This window comes from Odontesthes bonariensis, chromosome 22, assembly GCF_027942865.1.
Source record: "Odontesthes bonariensis isolate fOdoBon6 chromosome 22, fOdoBon6.hap1, whole genome shotgun sequence".
In the NCBI taxonomy this organism is placed as follows: domain Eukaryota; kingdom Metazoa; phylum Chordata; class Actinopteri; order Atheriniformes; family Atherinopsidae; genus Odontesthes; species Odontesthes bonariensis.
Window position 1 is genome coordinate 15,775,359 of NC_134527.1, and position 23,360 is coordinate 15,798,718.

At 38.6% G+C, this 23,360-nt stretch overlaps 1 protein-coding gene across 2 annotated transcripts in view; it reads right to left on the minus strand.

Annotated features, from left to right (window-relative positions):
* Nucleotides 1-23,360, minus strand: part of astn2 (astrotactin 2) — a 285,626-nt gene that overhangs the window by 8,732 nt on the left and 253,534 nt on the right. For both annotated transcript variants that reach the window (XM_075456540.1, XM_075456539.1), the window contains exon 20: nucleotides 9,486-9,627. In XM_075456540.1, coding sequence (XP_075312655.1) covers nucleotides 9,486-9,627 — 142 coding nt within the window. The remainder of the gene's footprint in view (nucleotides 1-9,485; nucleotides 9,628-23,360) is intronic.

Sequence of the window (23,360 nt, forward strand, 5' to 3'; positions counted from 1 at the left end):
GAGACAGATACACTTTCTTTTGTCTCTTTATTTTTCCTATCTACAATGCTTAGACATACTGTAGCTCAACCCTGTGTATTCCTTGTCTCTAAGTCAGTGTGTATTCCAAGCCAATTTGGCTCCTTTGGAAGCAGCATGGTTTTTGTCCATGTGCCACAGTTTTAAAAGCTCAGCAAACAATGACGAAGACAAATGGCAGATTAATGTTTGTGTATATGAACAATGTTGCCATTAAAGTAACCATTGTCCTTTAATGTAATGAGACAGTGGAGAGATGGCTGAACAAGAGATGACAAGACAACTCAGAGGCCGAGGGAATGAGGGAAAGTGATAGTGAGGGGGGATCAATTAGAGCAGTATTTTTGGCATGCCAAGAGAAGCCAGGACAGTAAGGGATGCCTTTTCCATTCCATCAGCATATGGACAGACATCAGTTGAGCCTGTCCACAAATCAATCAAGGCCACAGAGTTGTTTCTCCTTGCCTGAAGAATTTGTGTCAGCTTACAGTATCTCATAACTTTAAAATCCTCCGCTCTAAGCGGCAATACGCTGGCGTAACAGCTCAAAATAAAACTGCCATGCCTTTTATTGTAAATTACAAAAAGAAGCTCAGCTCTGAATGGGCTCACTTGCTCACAGCAAGATTTGGCAGACAAAAGTAAAAATGAGCATGCCCCATTAAAAATAAGTAACTTTGAAATACCAGATATTTCTGGAAACTGGGAGGACCATAGTTTCAGCAGTTTTTTTTTAATGATATTTCACGCTGTCACAGTGACCCTCCTCTTTTACATCCAGTATGGGGATGTCAAACCAAAAACGTTTCTTTGAAATTCATAAAATGCTTTAGGACATTCAGATCATTCGAAAATGAAATATTAATATAGTAAAAGTAGCAACTCCATTTGTGGTCCTGTCGGGCTACCGAGGGTCTTTTTTTGGATACCTTGTTGAATGTAAAAACCACAAAAAAAAAAAAAAAAAAAAAAATCAACAATCGGTACAAAAAGTTTGACTGGTTGCAGAATGGCGAAACTGATGTCAGAAACAAAGAGAAGGAAGGAAACAAAAATGCTGGAGAAACCTTTTTCCGAGCAGCGAAACTTTGTCTTAAGACCAGATAAAGGAGGAAAAGGACTTTTTTTTTCCAAAAATAAAATCTAATACTTTTTTCAATTTACTTCACTTTACTTGACGACTTGTTGTGTTATTCTGATGGAAAAGGAAAGGTTTTGCTTTTATGTCCACAAATGTGCATTCATATATCCTGATTGAGACTGAGGACAACAGTCCGCTTGTACACTGCAGGTGAAGGCTGACCTGCTTCTGACTTGAGATCACTGGCACCGGCTGTTTTTTAAGATTTTGATTTAGTAGCTGAAGATGGATAAATCCCCACAGGTACTGCTGGCACACCAACAAAGAGGAAAAAACATAACACAAGAAAATTAAATGAGGTTGAAACAGGAATTCAGGCTAATAAAAACATGGAGCGGATGGCAAAGGAATTCAGACAAACTGTCTTGTCTGACTGACTAGGTGTCTGGAGACAGTGTCTTAAATGGTCTGGAGCAATTAGAAGCAGCTGAGGAGAAAGCAGGACGATGCAGGGCAGCTGGGACTGAGAAAGATCAAGCCATGTCACGTGAGTCAGAGAGCAATGGCATGAGGATTGTGAAAACAGGAAGGAGCATGGAATACATCAATCCATCCATTTTCTTTACTTGCTTTACCAAATTCAGGGTTGCAGAGGGGCTGGAGCTCATCCCAGCAGCCACAAAGCAGAGGCAGGGTACACTTTAGATACTTTAGTCCATCACAAGCAAAAAAAACACTACTGTGGTCATCACTATCCTCTTGCAATAGTAATTGGTTAAAACAAATAATAACGATTGACTGTGCCAAAAGAGTTGAAAAGAAAAGTTTTGAGTGAGGAAAAGAACAGGCTCCTAAGAGCAGGGCTAAAGTTGTGTAAAGCTAGAATAAAGCCCTTGATCATTGTGAAGCAAACAAGAGCCAGGGTGAGGTTTGCAAAAGACCATAAGGATTGAACCAAGGCCATCTTCTTTGATGAGTCCAAATTTCAGCTTTGCCCAACACCTGGTCGTCTAATGGTTAGATGGAGACCTGGAGAGGCCTACAAGCCACAGTGTCTCGCACCCAGTGTGAAATTTGGTGGAGTAACAGTGGTGATCTGATTTGTCTTTGTGAAGGACGCATGAACCATGAAGCCACATACAAGGTTATCCTGTGAGAAAACTTGCTTCCTTCTGCTCTGACAATGTTCCCCAACTCCGAGGACTGGTTTTCCAGCAGGGCAAAGCTCCATACCGCATAGCTAGGTCAAACAAGGTGTGGATGGAGGACCACCAGATCAAGACCCTGTCATGGCTAGCCCAATCCCCAGACCTGACCCACCATTGAAAATCTATGGAAAGTGATCAAAAGAAAGATGGATGGTCACAAGCCACGGTCACACATAGCTGAGCTGCTTGAATTTTTGCGCCAAGAGTGACATTAAGTCACTCGACAGCGATGTGAAAGACTGGTGGAGAGCACGCCAAGACACATGAGAGCTGTGATTGAAAATCAGGGTTATTTGACAAAATATTGATTTCTGAACTCTTCATAAGTTACAACATTAGTACTGTGTTGTTTCAAGATGAATACGGACTTTTCTTTGTGTTAGTTGAGGTCTGAAAACACTGCATCTTTTTTTTGTCATTTTGACTGCAAATACAGTAAATGCTCAAAATGACAGTAGTATATAGAATATAAAAATAAATGTTCATATTACTAAAACACATACCTTTAAATGGTAAGATCATAAAAACTATCAAGAATGCAGTGGTCCCTTTTTTTTGTCCAGAGCTGTATGTCAAAAGCATACATTTAGCATAGAACTCATACAATAGTGTATTGATAAGCATCCAGATGTTTTTTCATTTGGATCAGAGAATAACCGTTTGAATTAAATTCACAAGAAAGCTCTCATAAGAGAGTTCTTATATTAAACCGTTTCTGCAAACAGAACTGAGTATCTCGTTCTACTGCTTGTTTATGAATGATCCTCTTCAACAAAAATATGCACTGATAAGGGAGGCTGAACTGAAAGCAAAAAATGGTCAAAACTACATCATTCCAGTTATTATACATGACAAAGGAAACAGCGCTATTGAGCAGCACAACATCCTAAAGCTGTGTTAGGTTCTGGAAGTAAGCAGAGGAGGTTTAGCCTGTGGTCCAACAAAACATACTAATAGCTTTACAAACAAAATGTAATTTCGTCTGGATGCCATAGTGTTGTCCTCTTGATTTTGATTTATTCCATCTGCTTGGATTTTATCATGAAAACAACAGTAATATTGACATTACTCCATGAACTACTGAATTCTGATGGCCCAACAAGTATAATCATACATCAACCAGCATTACTCTCTCCACCAAAAATAAGTATTGTTTACCATGTGCTCCTTTAAACATTTGATTTTTGTTGTAAAAACAGGTTATAGCTTAGAAAAATTTCAGATTATATCTACTATAATTTTCACCGCAGCTTATTTCCTCAAATTTCAGCTTTTGATATTATGTTTGAACTTTATAGAACATTTTAGTTTGCAGGGAACATTAACGCAATAGCAGCCTGATGTAATGATCAAATGTAGAGGGAATACCAGTAGAGGTCTTATCGGGCTCTTGATTAAAACAAGTAGCGTTGGCTGCAAACAGATGTCTTTTTAGACGTAATTCCGACGTAAGTTGCGCTCTTATCAGAGAACAACAACACTGTGGAGTATGTCTAAACACAGATAGCAGTGCTACAAAGTTGGAGATGAGGTCCTTGTTGCAGCTTTTCACTAGTGGAAGCCTGACTTGTATCACTGTTCCCCCTTGAGCTTTGAAGCCACTGTCACATTTTTCAAGGAAACCCTACTTTTTTTTTATTTCAAACTAATTATATTGTGACTGGATCGTACATATGTTATGGTTCATGCTGTCAATTATGACAGAATTGATTAGTCACTTCTTCTTATTTCATTATCTTTCTTAACAGTTATAGAACAGGAAATCTCTCCAAATAAGTAGAACTCTGCCCTTTTCTAGGTGCTATTTATTCAGTTGCTGTCATACCCTTATGGTAACGTTAGAAAACGGCACATATTTCATTACAATAAAGCTGTGTTGGTGTGGTAGATTAATTTCAAACACATTGTTAGTATTACCATGCATTACCAGCCCATTTCAATAAATCACATACCCATTACAACACAATTTGCATTAAAACCTCGGCTAATCATGTAAAATTATACATACTTTAAAACACAGCTTCCCCCTGCTTCACTAACACAAATAAAGAAATGGTAAAACTGTATAGAGTGTGATTTTCCTACTTTCATTACCGATGTAATAAAATGGAGAAATGTAACTTTTTTTCTGCATTGTGAATACAGACCTTTTGTTACTTTCATAATTCTATGGGTATGCAATGGAAACTGCATCACTAGCCTGACATTTTTAATCCAATTACAATGTCAAATTAATAAATCTTTGGGTGTGATGTGTGATTCTACCTTTATTATTTATCATTATTATTATTTTTTTTTTTACATTTTATTCCCCGTCTCCTGTAGATTAAGGAAAAATTAATCTGTCTTCTTTCCCACAGCTTCTTTTGGACAAGCATTAGAATTGTTCCCAAAACAAACCAAGGTCATCATATAACAAGACAATGAATAACAAGGCAGGGCAGATAGTGTGCTTAATGTGTTCACTGACAGCCACAACAACATCTGGGTCCTGCCTGCCTCCTCCATTATTCTTGGTCTTCCAACTTTAATTCATGATGTGGAAAGGACAAACAGTGCTGACAGTAAATGCAGATCAAAGCCCAAACCAAAGTCTGAACTGTCCACCTAAATACCATTACGCTAATATTTTACTCTGATTGAATACAAAAACTGCCATGCTGTTGCATTCAGCTGTTGTAGACAGTGGGCTAGAGACATGCTGAGTCAGCTCTATGGACTTTTTTGAGGTTGTAGGTTTTTCTTGTCATTCATTTGGAGTGCATCATACCGTATAGTGCTCCTAACAGACAAACAAAAGACTTGCATATTAGCTAATTATAGCCATCTTCAACCTTACTGATGGACAGCCAACTCCAATAACATCCCAAGTTGAAAATGGTAAAAACAAGCTTGCCCCAGCCATGCGCATCCCTTTTCTAATGCCACTCAGGATTTCTGCAGTATCTACTCTATCTGGAGTTTATTTGCTTCGTGGAGTGGTGAAGATATATCCTTTAATTGCTTGTAGTTTGTTTATTAGCTTCCTTGTGCTTTTCTCAAGCTGCACTGCATTGAGCTCTTAGGCCACTGTAAATGTTGTCTTCATCCATGAGAGTGAATGGCGTGAAATAGAATGCTGAAAGCAGTTATTGTGCACATCAGTAACCATTCTCATGGCCACAAAAGAATCATATTTTTTTCAACTCCGCAGAGTGGGATTAGGTGTGGAAAATGGATGGATAGAACTTAAATGTTTATCTATGGGACATCTGCCAAACATTAAATTAAATGCAACAGTCTGCAATCGAAAAAAAAACAATTTAAAAGAAACGATAAAACGATAAAATGAAATCAAAAAAAAAAAAAGCAATTTTGTTTATTATTTTGTAAAGAGAGCTGGTCATTGCAGAGATAATGTCCTTTTTTTTTTTTTTTTTTTTTTTAAACCAGTGTTTGCTTGACAGAGGTTCAAATGAAACAAAAATCTAATTTTAAGTTTTGTCTCAGTTTTGGAAAAAAATCTCAACTTTTCACTGGAAATTAAGTTTTTGTACATACACTTTACATTTGCCAGGAGAGTAAAACATACATTTGTAACAGGTTGCTTTTCAGCTTTTAAGAAGCCTGAAACTATTCATTTTCTTCACAAACAAACAATGACTTCACAAATGGGCATGTCAATCAAAACGACCCTTTTGCAACCAAAACATTTGTATTGACAAAGCTGCGATCTATTAAAGGTATAAGAGTTGACCGATCAACTTTTGCCGTACTCTGAATGTGATGTTTTTCAGCTCATCCCATTTATGAGTAAATCCATGATTAGAAAGAGCAAAACAACTGGTAACACACCGTTACAGTTTGACTTACTACTCTAAGAGTTAAGACCACTGTAATAGCACTGTAACAACTTATCGCAGCATGTAATGAGGACATTACATCCTGTGGTTTATTTGGTGTTTGAGTTTAAGAAATGTTCTTTCTTAATGAGGATCTTTCCGTATTCACTAAAACCTGTGACCAAAGAGAACATAAAAGAACGGAAGCATCCACCATGTTGAGACTAAGTACACTTTCCCGTTTAACTCAACCCAGCTGCCGATCAGGACAAGGTACCAAAGCGCACTGCTCTGAAACAAAATAACTTTTGCAGTAGGAAGTGTAGACGCGCAGAGAAGGATGTCGTATTGTTGATACTTGCCTTTTGTTGTTTGGGTAAGTGGCAAACATGACCACAACATAATGTTTAACGAATGGTCTTTTTATGGTAATGGAAAATACTGAATGCCAGAAAGTCAATTGAGTTACATTCTGAGACCAAAACAGAATGTCAGAAAAGTGTGGGCAAGAGGGACACAAAATTTCGAAGGATTATTATGTTTGTCTGCATGGACTTACACAACATGGGAACATGAAATACAAGGTGCCATATATATATATATATATATATATATATATATATAAATAAATAAATAGAGAGATATAGATATTAATAGATATATCTATATATACATTGTAAGTTTTTAAATTCTAAAAAAATGTCACACTGAAAAGCAGCATGCAGGTATGTATTCATTCCCTTTGTTTTGAAGATAAAATCATCATCTGATGCTGCCAATTACCATCAGAGGTCACATTATTAGTTTACTGAAGTCAGCCTACGGGAAGTGTCACAGTCACTTTAGCTTAGTGCATATTCACCTGATGTGAAAGTCCCCAGATTGGGCATTATTTCTAAGAAAACAGCACTATGGAGACCAAGGAGCTCTCCAAACACTTCCAGGAGAAGTACATATTTAGAAAATCTAAATCTCTATGTCCCTCAGAGCACCTCAAATCCACTATTAGGAAAATGAATGAGTATGACTCCACACTGACCACCAAAACTCACAGACCAATCAAAATGAGAATTAATCAGAGAGGTAACATAGAGGCCAAAGTTAACCCTGAGCTCCAAAGCGGAAATTGGAGTTACTGTTCTTAGAAACACTTTTTTTTTAGACCCCACAAAGAGGTTTTCTGAGGAAAAGTGGTAATTGCTTGAAGAAGAAAACAAGAAAACATGTTTGGAGTTCACCAAAAGGTACTGAAGACTCCAAACATATGGGGGAATGTTTGTGAACAAGAAGTACCGAAAATTTTTAAGAAGATTGTGGCATTCATCAATATTTTCTAATCCTACAAACACTCAGGAGTACTCTTAGGCACATTCGAGCGCTGATGTGTTAACAAAATAAGCGTTTGTGTTGTTTTCTGATGGGCAGTTCATTAAAATACCCTAAATAAAATTACGATAACATTTTTGTCAGATTTTTTTTTTAATTAACTTGTGGTAATTTATAAAGCATGTTGTTACTTCAAAATAAATGAAGTACACCACGACTTTAATTAACATTAAGCTAGTTGGAAAGCGTGCCATCAATTAGAGGTTGTACCTTTTTTATGCGCCAAATGCTGCCTTTCTTCATCCCAGACCAGCTCACAGAACAGATTTACTGTTGCTGCAAGATAATGCTGATCATGCCCTACAAAAGGAACTAATCTTTCACGACCATGCAGATTTATTTGCAGAGAGTGATGAGTACTTATTTGAACGCTTGAGACTGCCAAGAGCCATTCTCATGGACCTTTGCAATCATTTGGAGCCAGCACTGAGGAGCCAAACACAACGGTCCAACCGTGTTCCACCACAGGCACAGGTTCTCTCCACCTTGGGCTTTTTGGGCACTGGAACATTTAAGCGGGAGCTTTGAGACAGGATGGGCATGTCACAGCCCCCCCATCATGGAGTGCAAGTCATGGATGCAATAAATAGACTGGCCACACAATACATAAAGTTTCCATATACAGCTGAAGAACAAGTCGTAGGCAAGAGGGGATTCAATTCTATTTCCTAACACAATTGGTGCAATAGACTGCACAGACATGCGTAAGCCCCCTCACCAGATCCATTCCCATACCTCAGCTGCAATCAATATTACTCCATAAATGTCCAACTTATTTGCGAATCCCAGAGCCACCTACTGTATATGGTCTCCCACTTCCCAGGAGGAGCACACAATTCCCTCTTATTACAGAACAGCTCCATGGGCATGTGCTTTGAACGAGTAGCAGCTGGTGACACATGACACAGTGGTACATATCCTTTAACAGTTAAAATTTTCTACAACAGAGGTTTTTAAAAAAATATATAATTATGATTTGTTTTTGTTTTATCTAATCAGATGCACACACATTCCCCCCCTACAATCGATTTTAAATGAGCCCTTCGAGCTCTTTAATGGGCAATTTCGGGCATTTACCTATGCAAATTAGGGACAGCTGGCACATCCTTTCAAATTTACAAAGAGACTGGCATTCATCAATTTAAGAGCAAATATGCAAATCATTTTTGCGGTCTAGGAACACATTCATGGATCAGACGTAAGGTTTTCTTAAGAACAGCTCATGAAAGAATTGAAGAAAATCGGTAAATAAGGCTGTAAGCATGCTGGAAAAGCAACACTCAAGTCGTTTACGGGGACACAGTTACATGTCTTGGTATTCCAAGACATTGTCAAAGCCAAGACTAACTTTATCAAAATACTCTGTGGTATGACTTAAACATGGCTTTAGCCCAGCACTCCAGCTTAAAGGAGTTGAGGCAGTTCTGCCTTTTGGAATGGGCATAACGCTTAGTGGTTAGATGTACCACAGTCACTTGCAGCTGTTGCAAAAGAGAACTCTACAAAATATTGCCCTTGGGATGAATATATATGCATGAACTACTTTTAAGTTTAAAAAAAATAAAAATAAAATAAAAATGTAATTTTGCTTCACCAATTTTGAGTAGCTCGTCCAATTCATTCAAAGGATGGCTAGGAACAGGTTAAGGGGTAAATACTTTTGCATGGCTATATAGATCTAGATTTGGAGTCGACGTCAGTCGGTCAGTCATTTGATTGATTGACTGGCTGAATAAAGCACAACCATGTACACTGTTATCTGATATATAATAATTAATCGTAAGGTAAATGTTTTCACTGCAATTTTACACATTTAATGAATCAATCTAAAAACAATATGAAACAGTATCTCAAAAATGCTAATGCAATTTTTAATTCAAAGGCGATGAAACACTACTATTTATTTTGCCATCTGCCTTATTGGGGGCAGTAATGGACAGCATTGTTGCTTAATGTGTTGTGCAGACTTACTTGTAGAGACTGTCAGGTTCCAGGCACTTGAAAACCACTGAATACAGCACAGAATGAGGATGGTCTCCATTCCTTTTCCCAGCGACAACACAAGATGAGCCCAAACCAGAGAACAGATCATCCATCAAGCTCAGAACCTCACCTGGTAGAGGGATGAAATTGGAGAAAAGAAACACACAAACAAAGAAAGGATGAGATGATGTAAGAAAGAAAAAGAATCTTACTTCTTTGCCAACGTTTATTGATACTGTTTTAACCCGTCGATGAAACATTAAAGGTAGGGGGAAAACAATGTGCACATAAAAAAACTCATATTTAGTTTAGTAGCAGTTTCCTTATCAATAATTGTGCCATTTAACTTTGGTTTTGTGAGCTTCACCTCTGCTTGGTCCTGTGGGAGCTGTTTCCCCAGCAGCAAGCCCAGGGCTAGATTAAATGTGACTTTTTACTGGCAGAAACCCCTACACATTACATTATAGAACAGTAAGGAGACTGATTTCTTTTTCCTTTATGGACACATACATAGCAGTATTACAGTAATATCTCACTAAGCACCCTGGTGTCTCACAAAACAGTACTTCACAAGCTGTGAAAAGTTTTTCATGTCAGCTTACGGGAAAGTCGAGCGATGCACAGTTGTTCATTCAGACACAGACTCACACCACGCCAGTTTCCAGTGCTCATGGGGGTGATGGAAAAAAAGAGGAACCTGTCAAAACAGTTTAAAAGTGCTCATATGGTTGGATTTCCAACTATTTCTACATGAGGTAAAGGGCAGCTAAGTTTTAGCTTATGATACCTGGGCCAACGTATAAACACAGGGAGTAAGTCTGGCTGGCGGGGCACGAGGGGATGTAAGAAAAGGTTGCACAAGGGAGGAAAAAGGACTGCACAAATGAATGAATTGACCTTTTTCGCAGAAAGAGCTCTGTGTATAGGAGGTTGCCCCCAACCACATTCCAGCACTGTGGCAACGTTGCTCTTTTGAGGAACTTCTGTTTTAAACATTAATCTTGAAGTAGATTCATTTAAACCATATTCAAAGTTTGCTTAAGACTGCAAAGAAGCTGTGAATGCCAGTCTCTGTTATGTCTAATTCATACCATGTTTGTCATTTTGTTGAAAAAAAAAATCCCTATCAGCCTCATAAGCGGTATCATTTAAATTTAAAGCCTTTTGGTATCTTTTATTATAAACAAATCATATTACCGAAACACAAAAGGGAGAAATTATCTTAAGTATTGACATTTCCAAGCACAAACTAGATTAACTCTACTTTTAAAACATATTTCGCAAAGTTCATATTTTGATGTTTAAGATTTGTAAGGATTGCAACAGCAATTATTGCTTGTAAATGAGAGGTAACTGATGGTTGTGGCCTAAAATATGGCTGAATTTACATACACAGCCCATACTCATCCCTAAAAAAAAAACAAACATGCTTGTTCCTAGATGGAACTTTGCAAATTTGCAGGTTTTGTTTTACATATGAATACAAAATGAAAAACACACAAAAACAAAAAGCAGTCTCAAATTCTTTAGTATTCTATTGTGTTTTCTTTGTAAAACAGATATTAAAGTATTGCGTACCTTATTTCATACACAAGAAAACAAAACTTAAAATAGACACAAAAAATGGCATTGATGAGCTAAAAATGAGGTAAATGAAAGATGGAAACTGATATCAACTAAACTTAAACTAAATTAATAACTGTAAGTGTGATACAACTCATAATACCAGTTCCTTTACCTTAAAGCCTAAAGCACGGGCAGTGGATGAACAACATGGCTCTGAGTTCTCACATATAGTCTATATGTCCAATGCAGAGATGAACTCCCTTATTCATCTGCTGTTTGCAAATATCCCGAGCAGATCAGCTTTTATTCTGTTGAAAATAATGGTGATGATAGTCCGAATCATTGACACGATTCAGCCTATGTTTGGTAGAGGCATTTTAAATATATAATTTCTTCCTTAACCTTTCATTCCGAAGCAATTATGAGAAGTATGCCATTAATTGACAATTTCTTGTACTTCAAAATGCCTAAAATTAGAACAAGACCGCTCAAAATACAGCATGAAAAACACAAAGCAAATTGATGGGAGGAAGGAGAAAAAGACAGGAGAGAAAAAGACAAACAATAAGGGAGAACTATAAAAAGGACAGAGATCGCTCTGATGTTTTATAGTTTTGGATGTAGCCACATAGGAGAATGATGATATCAGTGGATGTTTTGATAATCAGAATAAATCAAGGGCCTAATGCGTGACTAGAGTATACTTTAGGAGCAACCACAGTAAAGTGCACATGTCTCACGACAGACCTGAGATGAAATATTTAGAAAAACTTCCAGGACCAGCACCTGTGATACACGTGCATACATGTTTCATAATGAAAAAATAAAAAAATAAAAATCATTATATGAGAGACAGGCTCCAGGGAGAATTGTGGTGTTCTGACTAACTCAACGGAAAGAGGGGGAGAAAAAAAAATGAGACTTTTGTTTCTTTCCAACAAAAATATCTAAAATAAAAAAAAAAAAATAAAACAATCTATCAAATTTCAGACTATACTGTTTACACTGAGCTGATTTTCATTTCACAGTTTTATCGAAGCCAGCACATCCCATAAATCTAGTGAGTACATCACTTCGGTCGCTGCAGCAAAGTGTTCACCTGGTCCATCTGGAGGATGAAACAAAAGACTGTTGTTTTTACTCTGGTAACTGCTGGATGCAATGTGCCTCACTGTATAATGATCTATTCAATGACTCCGTAAAGGAACATAGCATCTGGTACTCAATCATATATTCTTACGTGGAGGACTTCACATTTTTAACTTTAAATTTATGGGTGAAACTCTCTCCAAACGATCCACCTGAGAGCTATAAATTGTTATGCAATTGCGTGAGACCATTATACTTTGTAAGTGGACACAATGTACCATCACGTGCATCTGTAAAGGGGCTGTTATTGGACATGAACACATGGGAATGTTAGTTTTAGTGAAATAATAACGTTAACAAAATAATAGATACACAAACATTCTTTCGATGACATTGTAATACTTTAATATACTATATTACCTTCTATATTTTAAATATTGTATTTCCTGTGCGACATACAGCCTAAGAATCTTTAATGTCAACAAGGCATTAAGAACTAGTTCAATCAGTGCCACTGTCCTCTTTCTCTACTGATTAGCAAGACGTCAAACACAACACGATACCACCAAAGGAAACAGACTCAGTGTGATCCCACAGTGTAAGACTGACAGACAGGTCTACCACCTTGGGAGTGATTAAAGGTACCTGGGAATGCTCTCTGCATGTAATGATTACAAAGCAAACATAATCTACAAGCATTAACGTTTTGTTTAGAAAAAAGGATAATAAACTTTTGTGTCTGATCAAGAGCAAGTCTAAATGTATTCCGAGTGAAATTTGAATCTGGAATGGAAGTAAGCTTTTAAAAGTTGGTTCAAAGGAGCACTCAGCCGGAAAAAAATTCCACCTGGTTTAGGAATACTTAACACGTGGGGCGGTCTGTGGCGTAGTGGGTACAGCAGGCGCCCCACGTATAAAGCTGGGCATACACTGTGCGATTTTTTCAATCGCGTGATTCAGCTGCTGCTCATACTGTACGAGTGAATCGCAAGGGTTAAAACGTCACAGCTCACGATTCCTGTTCTCACACTGTACGACCCGATGGTCTGATGCGATCTGGCTGCTCACACTACACGACACGTCGGACTCGGTCGCCGGTCGCTGCCATGCTGTTCTGTTGTCTTTTTCTTCTTCTGTTGACAATTTTCTCTTCCGTGCCTATGTTTGCGCATGCGTAGTGTGACAGGATGAGGTCAATCGGCTCGTCCAGCTGCTTCAACTGTGCGAGAGCCTCACGAGGAGCGACCAGGATTTCAAACAAGTCTGATTTTCATCCGATCGATCGGGAGGTGGTCGGGAGGGCTTAATCGTTTGTCGTTACCCCATGTATACTACACGATTGAGCGAAAACTCGGCCCGATCTCCAAAATAGTCGCACGAGGAAAAATTTTGTCGAAATCGGGCCAGAAATCGCACAGTGTATGCCCAGCTTAAGAGGCTATAGTCCTCGCTGAAGCTGGCCCCGGTTCAAATCCCGCATCGGACGGCCCTTTGCTGCGTGTTATTCCCCCTCTCTCTGCCCCCTGCTTGTCTCTCTTCACTGTCCTAGGCATAAATAGCCTAAAAAGATCATATAATGGGGAGATGGAAAAACTTCTTTAAAACCATGCATTTATTCCACAGCGATCCCACAAATGTGGAAAAAAAATCATGCTGGCAACAATTTCTACATTAACAACCTATAAAATTACACGAGCAGAATATTCTGAGCATGCCTAGCTCGCTAATATACCCAGTTTGTTAAAAAAAAAAATCTACACCAAAAGAGTAGTTCATGCAATAATGCATTTTGCAAGTGGATAAGAAGTGCTAATGCAGAAGAAAAAGTTTGCTTTGCAAAATGTAGGGTAAAAATACACCAGAAACAAGACTTAGCATAGAGTAAAACCCCTTAATAGCAGTTTGTTCCTTTTACATAAAGCTGATGTATTCATGTGATTCAAAGTCGTTCACGCATGGGTCCCAAAAGTAAATAACATAAACATGAAATACGTAAGGCGTGTGGACATGACGCGTAACGTCTTGGTAACGTTTTTGCACGACGACTTTCAATGATTTTGGTATGATTATTGTAGCAATTGGCTTCGCCTGTGAGGGTGTGGTGATAAAGTCTGTCATTTTCACATATTTTAGAATTCATGTCGCTGTAGCTCTTTTTTTGTGTTATAGCCTAGAGGCAGGTCATCACACCACCCTGACAAGTACACTAGTGTAAACTAGAGTTTTTCTGTTCGTCATGACAAAGCTGGTAGTTGACTGTCTGTCACTGGCACGGTTTCAATGGTGCCAACATGTAATTTCAACACATTATGCGTAGCCAACACAAAATGCTGTGTCAGAGAGATTGTATATTTAACATATTTCTGGGAGATTTGATTTGAAAGATAACAGAAAGAAAGGGGTCTTACAAACACTGACAACGGCAATGAGCCAAACCATTTACTAACATACTTTTTCTTATTTACCAAAGCCCCTGCACGCTTCTCAACAAATATTGCAACAAGAATATACAATGACTCCTTCAAAACATATCCCAGGATTTGGTGCAAAGCTTCATTTTACTAATCATCTTAGAATATCCTCGGTTTCAAACAGTACAGAGAACACATGCGTACATGTTTTCATTTTGTATCACATATGAGGGGGGTTTGTATGCATAAGAGACTGAGGTGATGAATTAAATGTGCTCAGAAGTGCAAAACAACTCCACTGCTATACCGGAGAAGTTTTTTTACAAGCCACTGGCACACATAGCGCCCCACACGTATGGCAGTATTTGTGGCTGTTTGCTACTTCCACTGAGGACTTTCAATTTTGACTTCCCCCGCAGTGGTAGATTATAAGTGGTTACATACAGGAATTAGGTAATGATAATCAAAATCTGATTCATTAACAGTAGAATAAGGCATTTAAACCCACCCAGAAGCTGCATTTAAAGTTCTACCCTTCTGAGGGGTCCCTCAAGGGTAGCCCTGTGGTCCGTCAACATTTCTGTCAATACCAAAGCCAAAACAGCTCACAGCTGGCAAAAATTAAGGCCCTTGAAATTCTATTACGGTAAAAGCCATTTTGTGTTCTGCAGCTTACATGGCGATTAAATCCTCATGGTAAATGCCAGGTGACCTTTTTTCATAAGCAAAGAGGGGAACAAATAATAGCAAATCATGGGAATGTGACGAGTTGGACTGACGAACAGTGAACAGAGAGAACCACTCAGAATCAAACATACTCAGACCTTATAACTATGGTGTAGTCGCGAACGAGTCAAGTTCTGTTTATTTGTACAGACCAGTGTCATATAAAGCGTCTCAAAGGTCTGTGCGAGCCCACAAAAGCAACAGTTCCAGACCCATAATGGCTTAAATTCCCTATAGAAACAAGGAATACCCCTCAGAAAAACCTTAACTCATAACAAAACACTGAAAAAGGAGGGGTAGGGAAAGCATGGGAGGGGAAACTCGGAGATCCTTCCTCCTGTATAGTATAGGGTGCAAGTGGTGGGAAAAGAGCAGCAATGAAACAAAAAGAAAAAGCTGCAACCACCCAAACAAACTAGCACGCACAGAGATAATTAAATTATATACAATTGAATATGGACTTCCTAATGTGCATCGTAGATTTCTGTGTAAGCTAATGCTCTTCTGCAGCAGGATGTGGAGGTAACTATATAAATATATGTGTGTGTGTGTGTGTGTGTGTGTGTGTGTGTGTGTGTGTGTGTGTGTGTGTGTGCCTGTGTGCGTAAATGGTGGTATTTTATGTATTTTTTGTTGCAGGCCAGCCTTGCTGTGCTATACCGTTATCCCTGACATATCATTTCCATTACACTACTAAATTCAGGCACTGTGTAATTGCCTCAGTCATTAGCTGCATGTGTCTAGGATTGTGTGTGTGTGTGTCTGTCTCAGTGACAGTGTGTATGTGCAACTCCTCAAGGTCAGCGGGTTCACACATGGAGTTTTCTTTGCTCAAAGAGGAAGTTTGAGGGAAAGTGGCAGAAGAAAAAACTCAGTAGTAAGGCGGTGTTCATTCACTTAAGCCATTAGGTCAATTCAGTACAGATGACATACAAATATAGCCACATCTGTATGGTGTATATATGCGGCAATGTATTATGTGGGAAACATAAACGTACACATCACAGACAGGCTTTTCAGACAAACTTTTCTACCAGTATTGTTTATTATGTGCACAATATTTAATTTTCCTAAAATGTATTGTTTATTTGATATCTTTTTTGATGGTTCTTGTGTGTGGGGGCTTTACTATGGATGCAGTAACAGCATAAAATATCCCATAGCAATGAAACTACAATTTGACAAGTCAATGTAGTCATTTTCATTTTACTGCGTCTCTGTTTCTCTGTCGACCTTCCATCAGTACAGGTAATAGCGTAGTTGACTCTTTTTAAACAAACAAAACATAAGCTTTATATTAACAAACAAATCACAAGCTTTATATTTCCTGTGGGCTGCCAAACCTGCAAGGGGCCTCCTCTGTTAAACTGTCAGCACTCAGGCCTCCACTCCCCACACAGAGCCTACACAATGCCACCTTTTCCCCAAACTCTATCACTAACGTAGAAAGTAGACTTCACAAAGATATACACAAACTGTCACATAGAGCCTTATGTCACACAAAAGAAGGAAGACCAAAGGAAAAAAAAAAAACACACACACTCAAAAAAGACGCTTAAGAAACAAAAAATATGGGATTACGTTTGGTAATGTTTAAGAGGGTAAAAGGAAACGCAGAGATGGCCACAAAGCACTGTCGGAAACTGAGTTTTCACCAAGCAGGCTGAGTTGAATATAATTGTCCAAGTTTTTTTTAAATCAGGTAGAGGGACATTCCTTTGGACAACCAAAGGCACTGTGCTGGCACAAAAATTAATAATTTATTTATGAAAACAGTTTGAGAGAAGAGGCTAAAATAGATTTGAAATGGTATTATGTGCCGACTTTGATGGAGCTTTGTTGGACTTTGAAGTCTACTCCACAGCACAGTTAAAGCTCAAATCATATAAGGGACTTTCCTGACAGAACTCAAGGACTGTAATTAACTTTTGAACGGTATGTGCTTCTAAATAATGTTTGGGAGATACAATCATTTTAACACCCATATCTTAGTTTAGAATATTAGCATACTAACATGTGCTAATTAACATTGAACGCAAACCATAAGCCAGCGTTAAATTAGAAATTACTTCATAACGTTATACTTTTTCTTATCACCAAAGTATTAGACAAAAGTCAAATTTTTTTCTTTTTTAAAGAAGACCTGGGGAGGATTCGAAATAACCAACAACACAGAGTGGAGACCATAGGACAGAAATACATTATCTTCTTGATATTGATAGAAAATACTTCATTCATCCCCCGAGGGGGAAATTCAAAAGATAAGATAGACAGTAGAACTGCTATAAAACTGCTAAAAATCAGCAATTTATGACAAATTCTGTATCGACGTTTGGCTAAACTAGATGTACATTAACAGACAAAACAGACTTGCTAAAATTATAAATATGTTTTATGCTATTGAGTGGTAGAGGTAAAGAGAGGTCAGAATGTTTTTTGGAACTTTTGCAAAGTTGCTACTTACTGGGGCTCAGCCACCTCTGACATATTTCCAGAGAGATCTCTTCTGAGAGCTGTGTGTGGGCGGATGGGAATGATAAACAGTGGACCAAAACATTGTGAGGCATAGTAGCGCGGGAACCTCATTCTAGACTTTAAAAACACTTTAAAAAGGACATATAAAAGAATAACTTTTTCTGTGCTGGATGGGTCATTTGGGTGTCTGAAGTGACTACAAACTCAAAAACAAAATCTGTTTGTTTTTGGGGCCATTTGTAAACTGTACATATTTTCAGAATAATGTTACATTACAGACGCAGCTCTGAGTAAAATTGTCCAGCCTCTCCATATTTATATCCAACTATCTTCAACTTCAAATCATGCTAGAATTTAGAAGAGGGAAGTACAAACTCTTTAACTCATGATTTTTGCACTGCTGTTACCAGCAAATTCTTATGGAATGTGCACCAGTTCACCTAATAAATAACTTAGCTAACAAGGATCAACCGGTACTGTGTCTAAAATTTTAAATCTTAATTAGGAAATACAACTTGGAGTTTTCGAATACTGTTTTTCTTAGTTGGATGTTGGAAATTCCAAGTTATCATTCATGACTAAATGCACCATCAGTACCACAAAATTGGCTTTAACAACGTAGAAGAAAAATAAAACAAACTCGAAACATCAGGTTAGTCTCTAAAGCCTGAAACAAAACAGAGGGATTATACAACAGTTAAGCCCAGGGTTTATCAAGCCTATAAGATTTACTTCTGTATTCTGTAAAAACTTGAGCCAGTTCAATGACATGACATCCAATGGAAATTTTAGCTAATAAAAACTATTTGTGATCCCTTTGGTGTTTGGTGGAGTGAGCTTGATTTTCCATGTGTGCTAATGTGAGCATGGACAATGTTCTTCATACTTCCATACTGTAAAAATGTCCTTCAGTAGTTTTAACTTGCATCCAAACGAATGTCTGCATGGTCAAACAAGGCTGTTCTATGTATCTCAAATACAACACACTTCACAAGAGATGAGTGGTTGTGTTGAGAGCCTGAGGCTCATTCTACACACCAAAACTGGCTACGATGAACAACAATGTTAAGACATGACTGAGAAGTGAGCTGTCAAACTGAAAATGTGTGGTTTTTTTGGACTGTCATAAAAATTCTGTCAAGTTTGAAAAAAGGCACAATATGTCTCCTTTAAACACTTTGTACTGTGTCTTTAACACAAATACTTCCAATCGATATCATATAAAATCCTATTGATCCGTTCAAAGTCTTATATTAGGGGGTCTCCAGGCTCCTATAGGGGATATCCTGTTACGGATTGCACTTGATGGCAGGACCCATTCACAGAAACGAAACTCAGAATCTACAGGAAATGTTTGATAGACCAAGTGTCTACGAAAGTGTAGCGGGAGGCTCAACACGTGGTGAGCTAGCTGAGCGCAAACATGAGTAGTAACAAAATGTGCTCCAAGACAAAACACATTTAGATTGCCAATCAATGTGTGGATTATGTCTCTCAAACCATGAAAACCCCAAACGAGTGTTAGTTAGGAGAAGGCAATAACAGCTCAATCTTCTCACTGCGATTACCCAAGAGTCGTAAAGAATGAACGGAAGTAGTATGAGTAACCTCAGAGATGATTTTGCCATCCAGTCTGTCGAAAGGGGATTTTTGAGGGGAATGGCGGGAGACCCGATTAATTGCTAGTTCAGAGTTGATAAAGTTGGTCTCAGCACCGAATATGACAGGGTTTGACAAAAGAAAAAAAGTGTTTGTTGGTAAGACAAGGTAGCAAAAAACAAAATGGGGTGTAAACACTGGGGTTTTCCTTGCTCGTCAATACCCCCCCCACTTATTGATGAGCATTGATTAAAAATTCAATGAAAACTTGGGAGACTTAGCGACTAGATGCCCAGGGTTACTACAGTACAAACACTCACCCGCCCGAATAGGTCGCAGTCTCTCCTCCAGGGAAAGGTGTGTATGGCCCAATTGCATAGGTTCCTCAGAAGCTAATAGATCGGGAGACACCTCGGGAGACAAGTGTCCGCTTACTGGGGTAGGAAGATGAGATAAAAGGCACTTTGGTTGGTAAGTCGGTCAAAAGGCTTTTTCGCGTCTCTTTTCTCTGAGACGATAGTCCGATCTGAATACTAAGGAAATGAGAAAGTTCGGGTCCAAGGGAGGATCACGAGTCGCCATCTCATGTATAAGTCTCAGATACTGCATTTAAGAATACTCCCTGAAGGGCCGAGTCATTCCATCCGGAATCAACGGCCAAAGGACAAAATTCCACAGAAAAGCCTGTCACCCTCCGTGTATATATATAGATATATATATATATCTATATATATATATGTATATGAGAGCTCTGGCATGGGCGGAAACATGTATACATATACATATATATATATATATATACATACATATATATACATATATATACATACATATATATACATACATATATATATATATATACATATACATATATATATACATATATATGTCTCCGCCCATGCCAGAGCTCTCCCCCGGTGACTCCCCATTATGTACAGGGTCCTAGAATGGTTAGAAGGAAAAGTTACTGGTCTTTTTTGAAAAGCATAGTGCATTGAAGCAAATATCCTCTACACTTAGTTAAATCCCCAGAGAAAGGTTCAGGGTCTGGAACGTATGACTGACGAATCTGAGGAGGCTGAGATGGAGGAAAAACAGGGGGCACCTACGGGGAAACGCATCCTTCCAAAGAGAAGGCGGCAGAAATGAATTTGAAGGCGAGGTTAGCCACTTGAGTTGTGAGCTGAGAAACTTGCTGAGGCAGACTGATTCGTTTCAACCAGGGAACAAAGAACTTGTTCGTGCTGCCCCAACATTCTGCCTTGGCTGACAAGGGTGTGCTGTAAAGATTCTGAGTTTTTGTCTGAGTCAGTTTCTGTTGTGTCCATTTTTTGTCGGTTCGTTCTGTTACAGATTGCACTTGATGGCAGGAGCCATAAACAGAAACGAAAGTCAGACTACACAGGAAAGAGAGTTTTGTTTACAAAAACGAGACTAATGATGTTGAGCTAGTCCAAGAACTGTTGAGGTCTGGTCGCTGGGGACGGGGAACTCAGGTCTGTAAAGAGGAAGCCGACAGGTGACCATCCAAGTGAAACTAGTAGATCCAGACTTAGAATTGAAACAAAACAAAAAAAGCCGAACCGACCAGGTTGGGTTTTCCTTGTGAGCTTGAAACTCTCTCTCTTAACTGTTTTCTCCAGCGGTGTGGCAGATACTTGGGTTATAAGTTCAGGCCGGTGTTTGGCTGAATATGTCTCCTTTAACAGGTAAGAGATTCCCAGGGTCGGGAGCTCCAGTCAAACCAAGATGGGACGAAGAGGATCACAGGAAACTTTTTTTTTTTTTTTTAAAGACTAAAAGGTCAACAGGTTATTCAGAACTTCCCTTCAAGACGTCAAGAACAAGACTTCACTGAGCACAGTTCAAAACATTTCTTGGCTGAACAATTATGCTTGTGAAAGGGGGAACCCGCGTTGACTGAAGAACTGACTCAGGCTTTTAAAAATTGAGGAGACAATCAGCACAGGTGAGACAAATGTGCAATCAGCCACTCTGGAACCCCGCCCGCAGGAACGACAGATGAGAAGGAGAGAGCAGGTAAACAGGAACCCACACAAGAAAAAAAGCACAAACCCTAACATATCCACATATACCAACAGAACATGTCTGGTGTTTTTCTTTATCATGACTAATGCTTCCTTGCATTGTTCAGTCTCTAAATGTTCCACAAGAACACGAAAGCAGAGAAGGCTTCAAGAGGAGTTTTGAGAAAGCACTCCCAGGTGTATCGCTCATCAGACCTGTCCTCACAAGACATGAAGAGGAAGAGCAAGCGATGGGAATTTTCAAATAGGTTAACATAATAAAAAAACATGGTCATAGCCAGAAGGTCTGATAAAGTACATACAATTGATGTAGAAATGCCCTCAAGTTGGCCATTAAGTGCTTTCTCCCAGACACCCATTCAAAAAACATCAACTTGTCAGTCAATCCATTCTTCTCACAGGTCATCACGGTATTTAATGTACAGTATTCTAATCTGGGAAAGGATGGTCATTTTGAAAATAATTTCACAATTAATCAGATGCTAACTCTAAGAGAAAGGAATTTTTGTGCAATCAGATTTCAGCTGTCACTCTTGAGCACCTCTCCTTCGTATCCAAATGTGGTCATGTCAGGCTTCAGAAAGCCTCGATGACAGGTGCTGACTGCCAAAATCAAGTATTCAGTATGGTGGCCCACAAACAGATGTGCTATGTCACAGTAACTACTTCTAACTGTCATATAGTCAGCAGATGGGGGAACCATGAATGCTTACAGGTTTTGACAGATAACAATGAGTTTTGAATTCTGTACTACCATTAATGCTGAACAGCCATTTGTATCTTCATCTGCATTAGACAGCAACCTGCACGTTGAACCGTTTCTATTTTGTTGGAGAGATATGAAAACTAATCTAAAATTTACATTATGCAGGGGCCCCAATGGGATTACAATTTGAACTTTGGCAGCAGCAGTGTTCCCTCGGAATCTCACATTTTTCCCAACAAACTGGGAACCATGTGTCATTTTATTAGAACCAGTACCCATTACATAACTGATGCGTGTTTTCGACAAACAACAGAGTTGCTTTCCAAAAGCAAATGTACCCTGAACCCCAACAACAATCTAGTAGCTGTATATTTAATTGCTTTATCCAAAAAACAAACTTTTTATACATATCTATTTTAATACATTGACGAGACTAAGTTGTTGCTGAGAAAATAGTAACCCAGTGGATATTTAAGTGGAACATCTTGACAACACATTAACTGGCAAAAGTAAAAAAATAAATAAATAAATTTATGCCAGGCCCTTACAGTTATCTGAAATTAATCAAGCTTCCTCCAGCAAATAATAATTGGAGGTTCGCCCCAGTCAAAGATGAGTGACAGTGTGACATTGTCAAATTATAAAATACAATACAGCAGTAGAGCAGGATAAGCAAATTTAATGGTAAAATATGATTAATGAATTAACTGATTTAGGTTACATTTAATGTTTAATGTCCTGTCATGAGATGACCACAAGAAATATGAAACTGAAAGTTGTTCAATTTAAAAACAAGCCTTATATTCTATCCCATCAAGAATTGGATCATTTTCAACATTTAAGTAACAGCTACATTTTACTTCTGCTATATGCTGTCCATATGCAATATCAACTTGCCAAGTGCTCTGCATGTTTGTCAGAATTTTTGTGTTGGACATTCCTAGGTTTGCCCCTGAATAGTTTGACACATTGGCTCTAACAGGGCTTCCCCTGCCCTTTCTGCACAGCAAGAAACTGGGTCAGAGTAATGACCCCCTGTGTCTACCATTTTGATGTGACCCGTGTGCGGTCTGTTTTACCCCACCCGGCTCATTTTATTGTGACTCCGTCTCTGCTTGGATCGGGATTTGTCATTAAGACTGGTATCCTCCATTCCATTATGTAAAAAGACTTGTGGAATCTGACAGTCCAAGATGGCTCCGTGGTAAGACACTGGGAGGAGGCTTATAAAACGCGAGCCCGC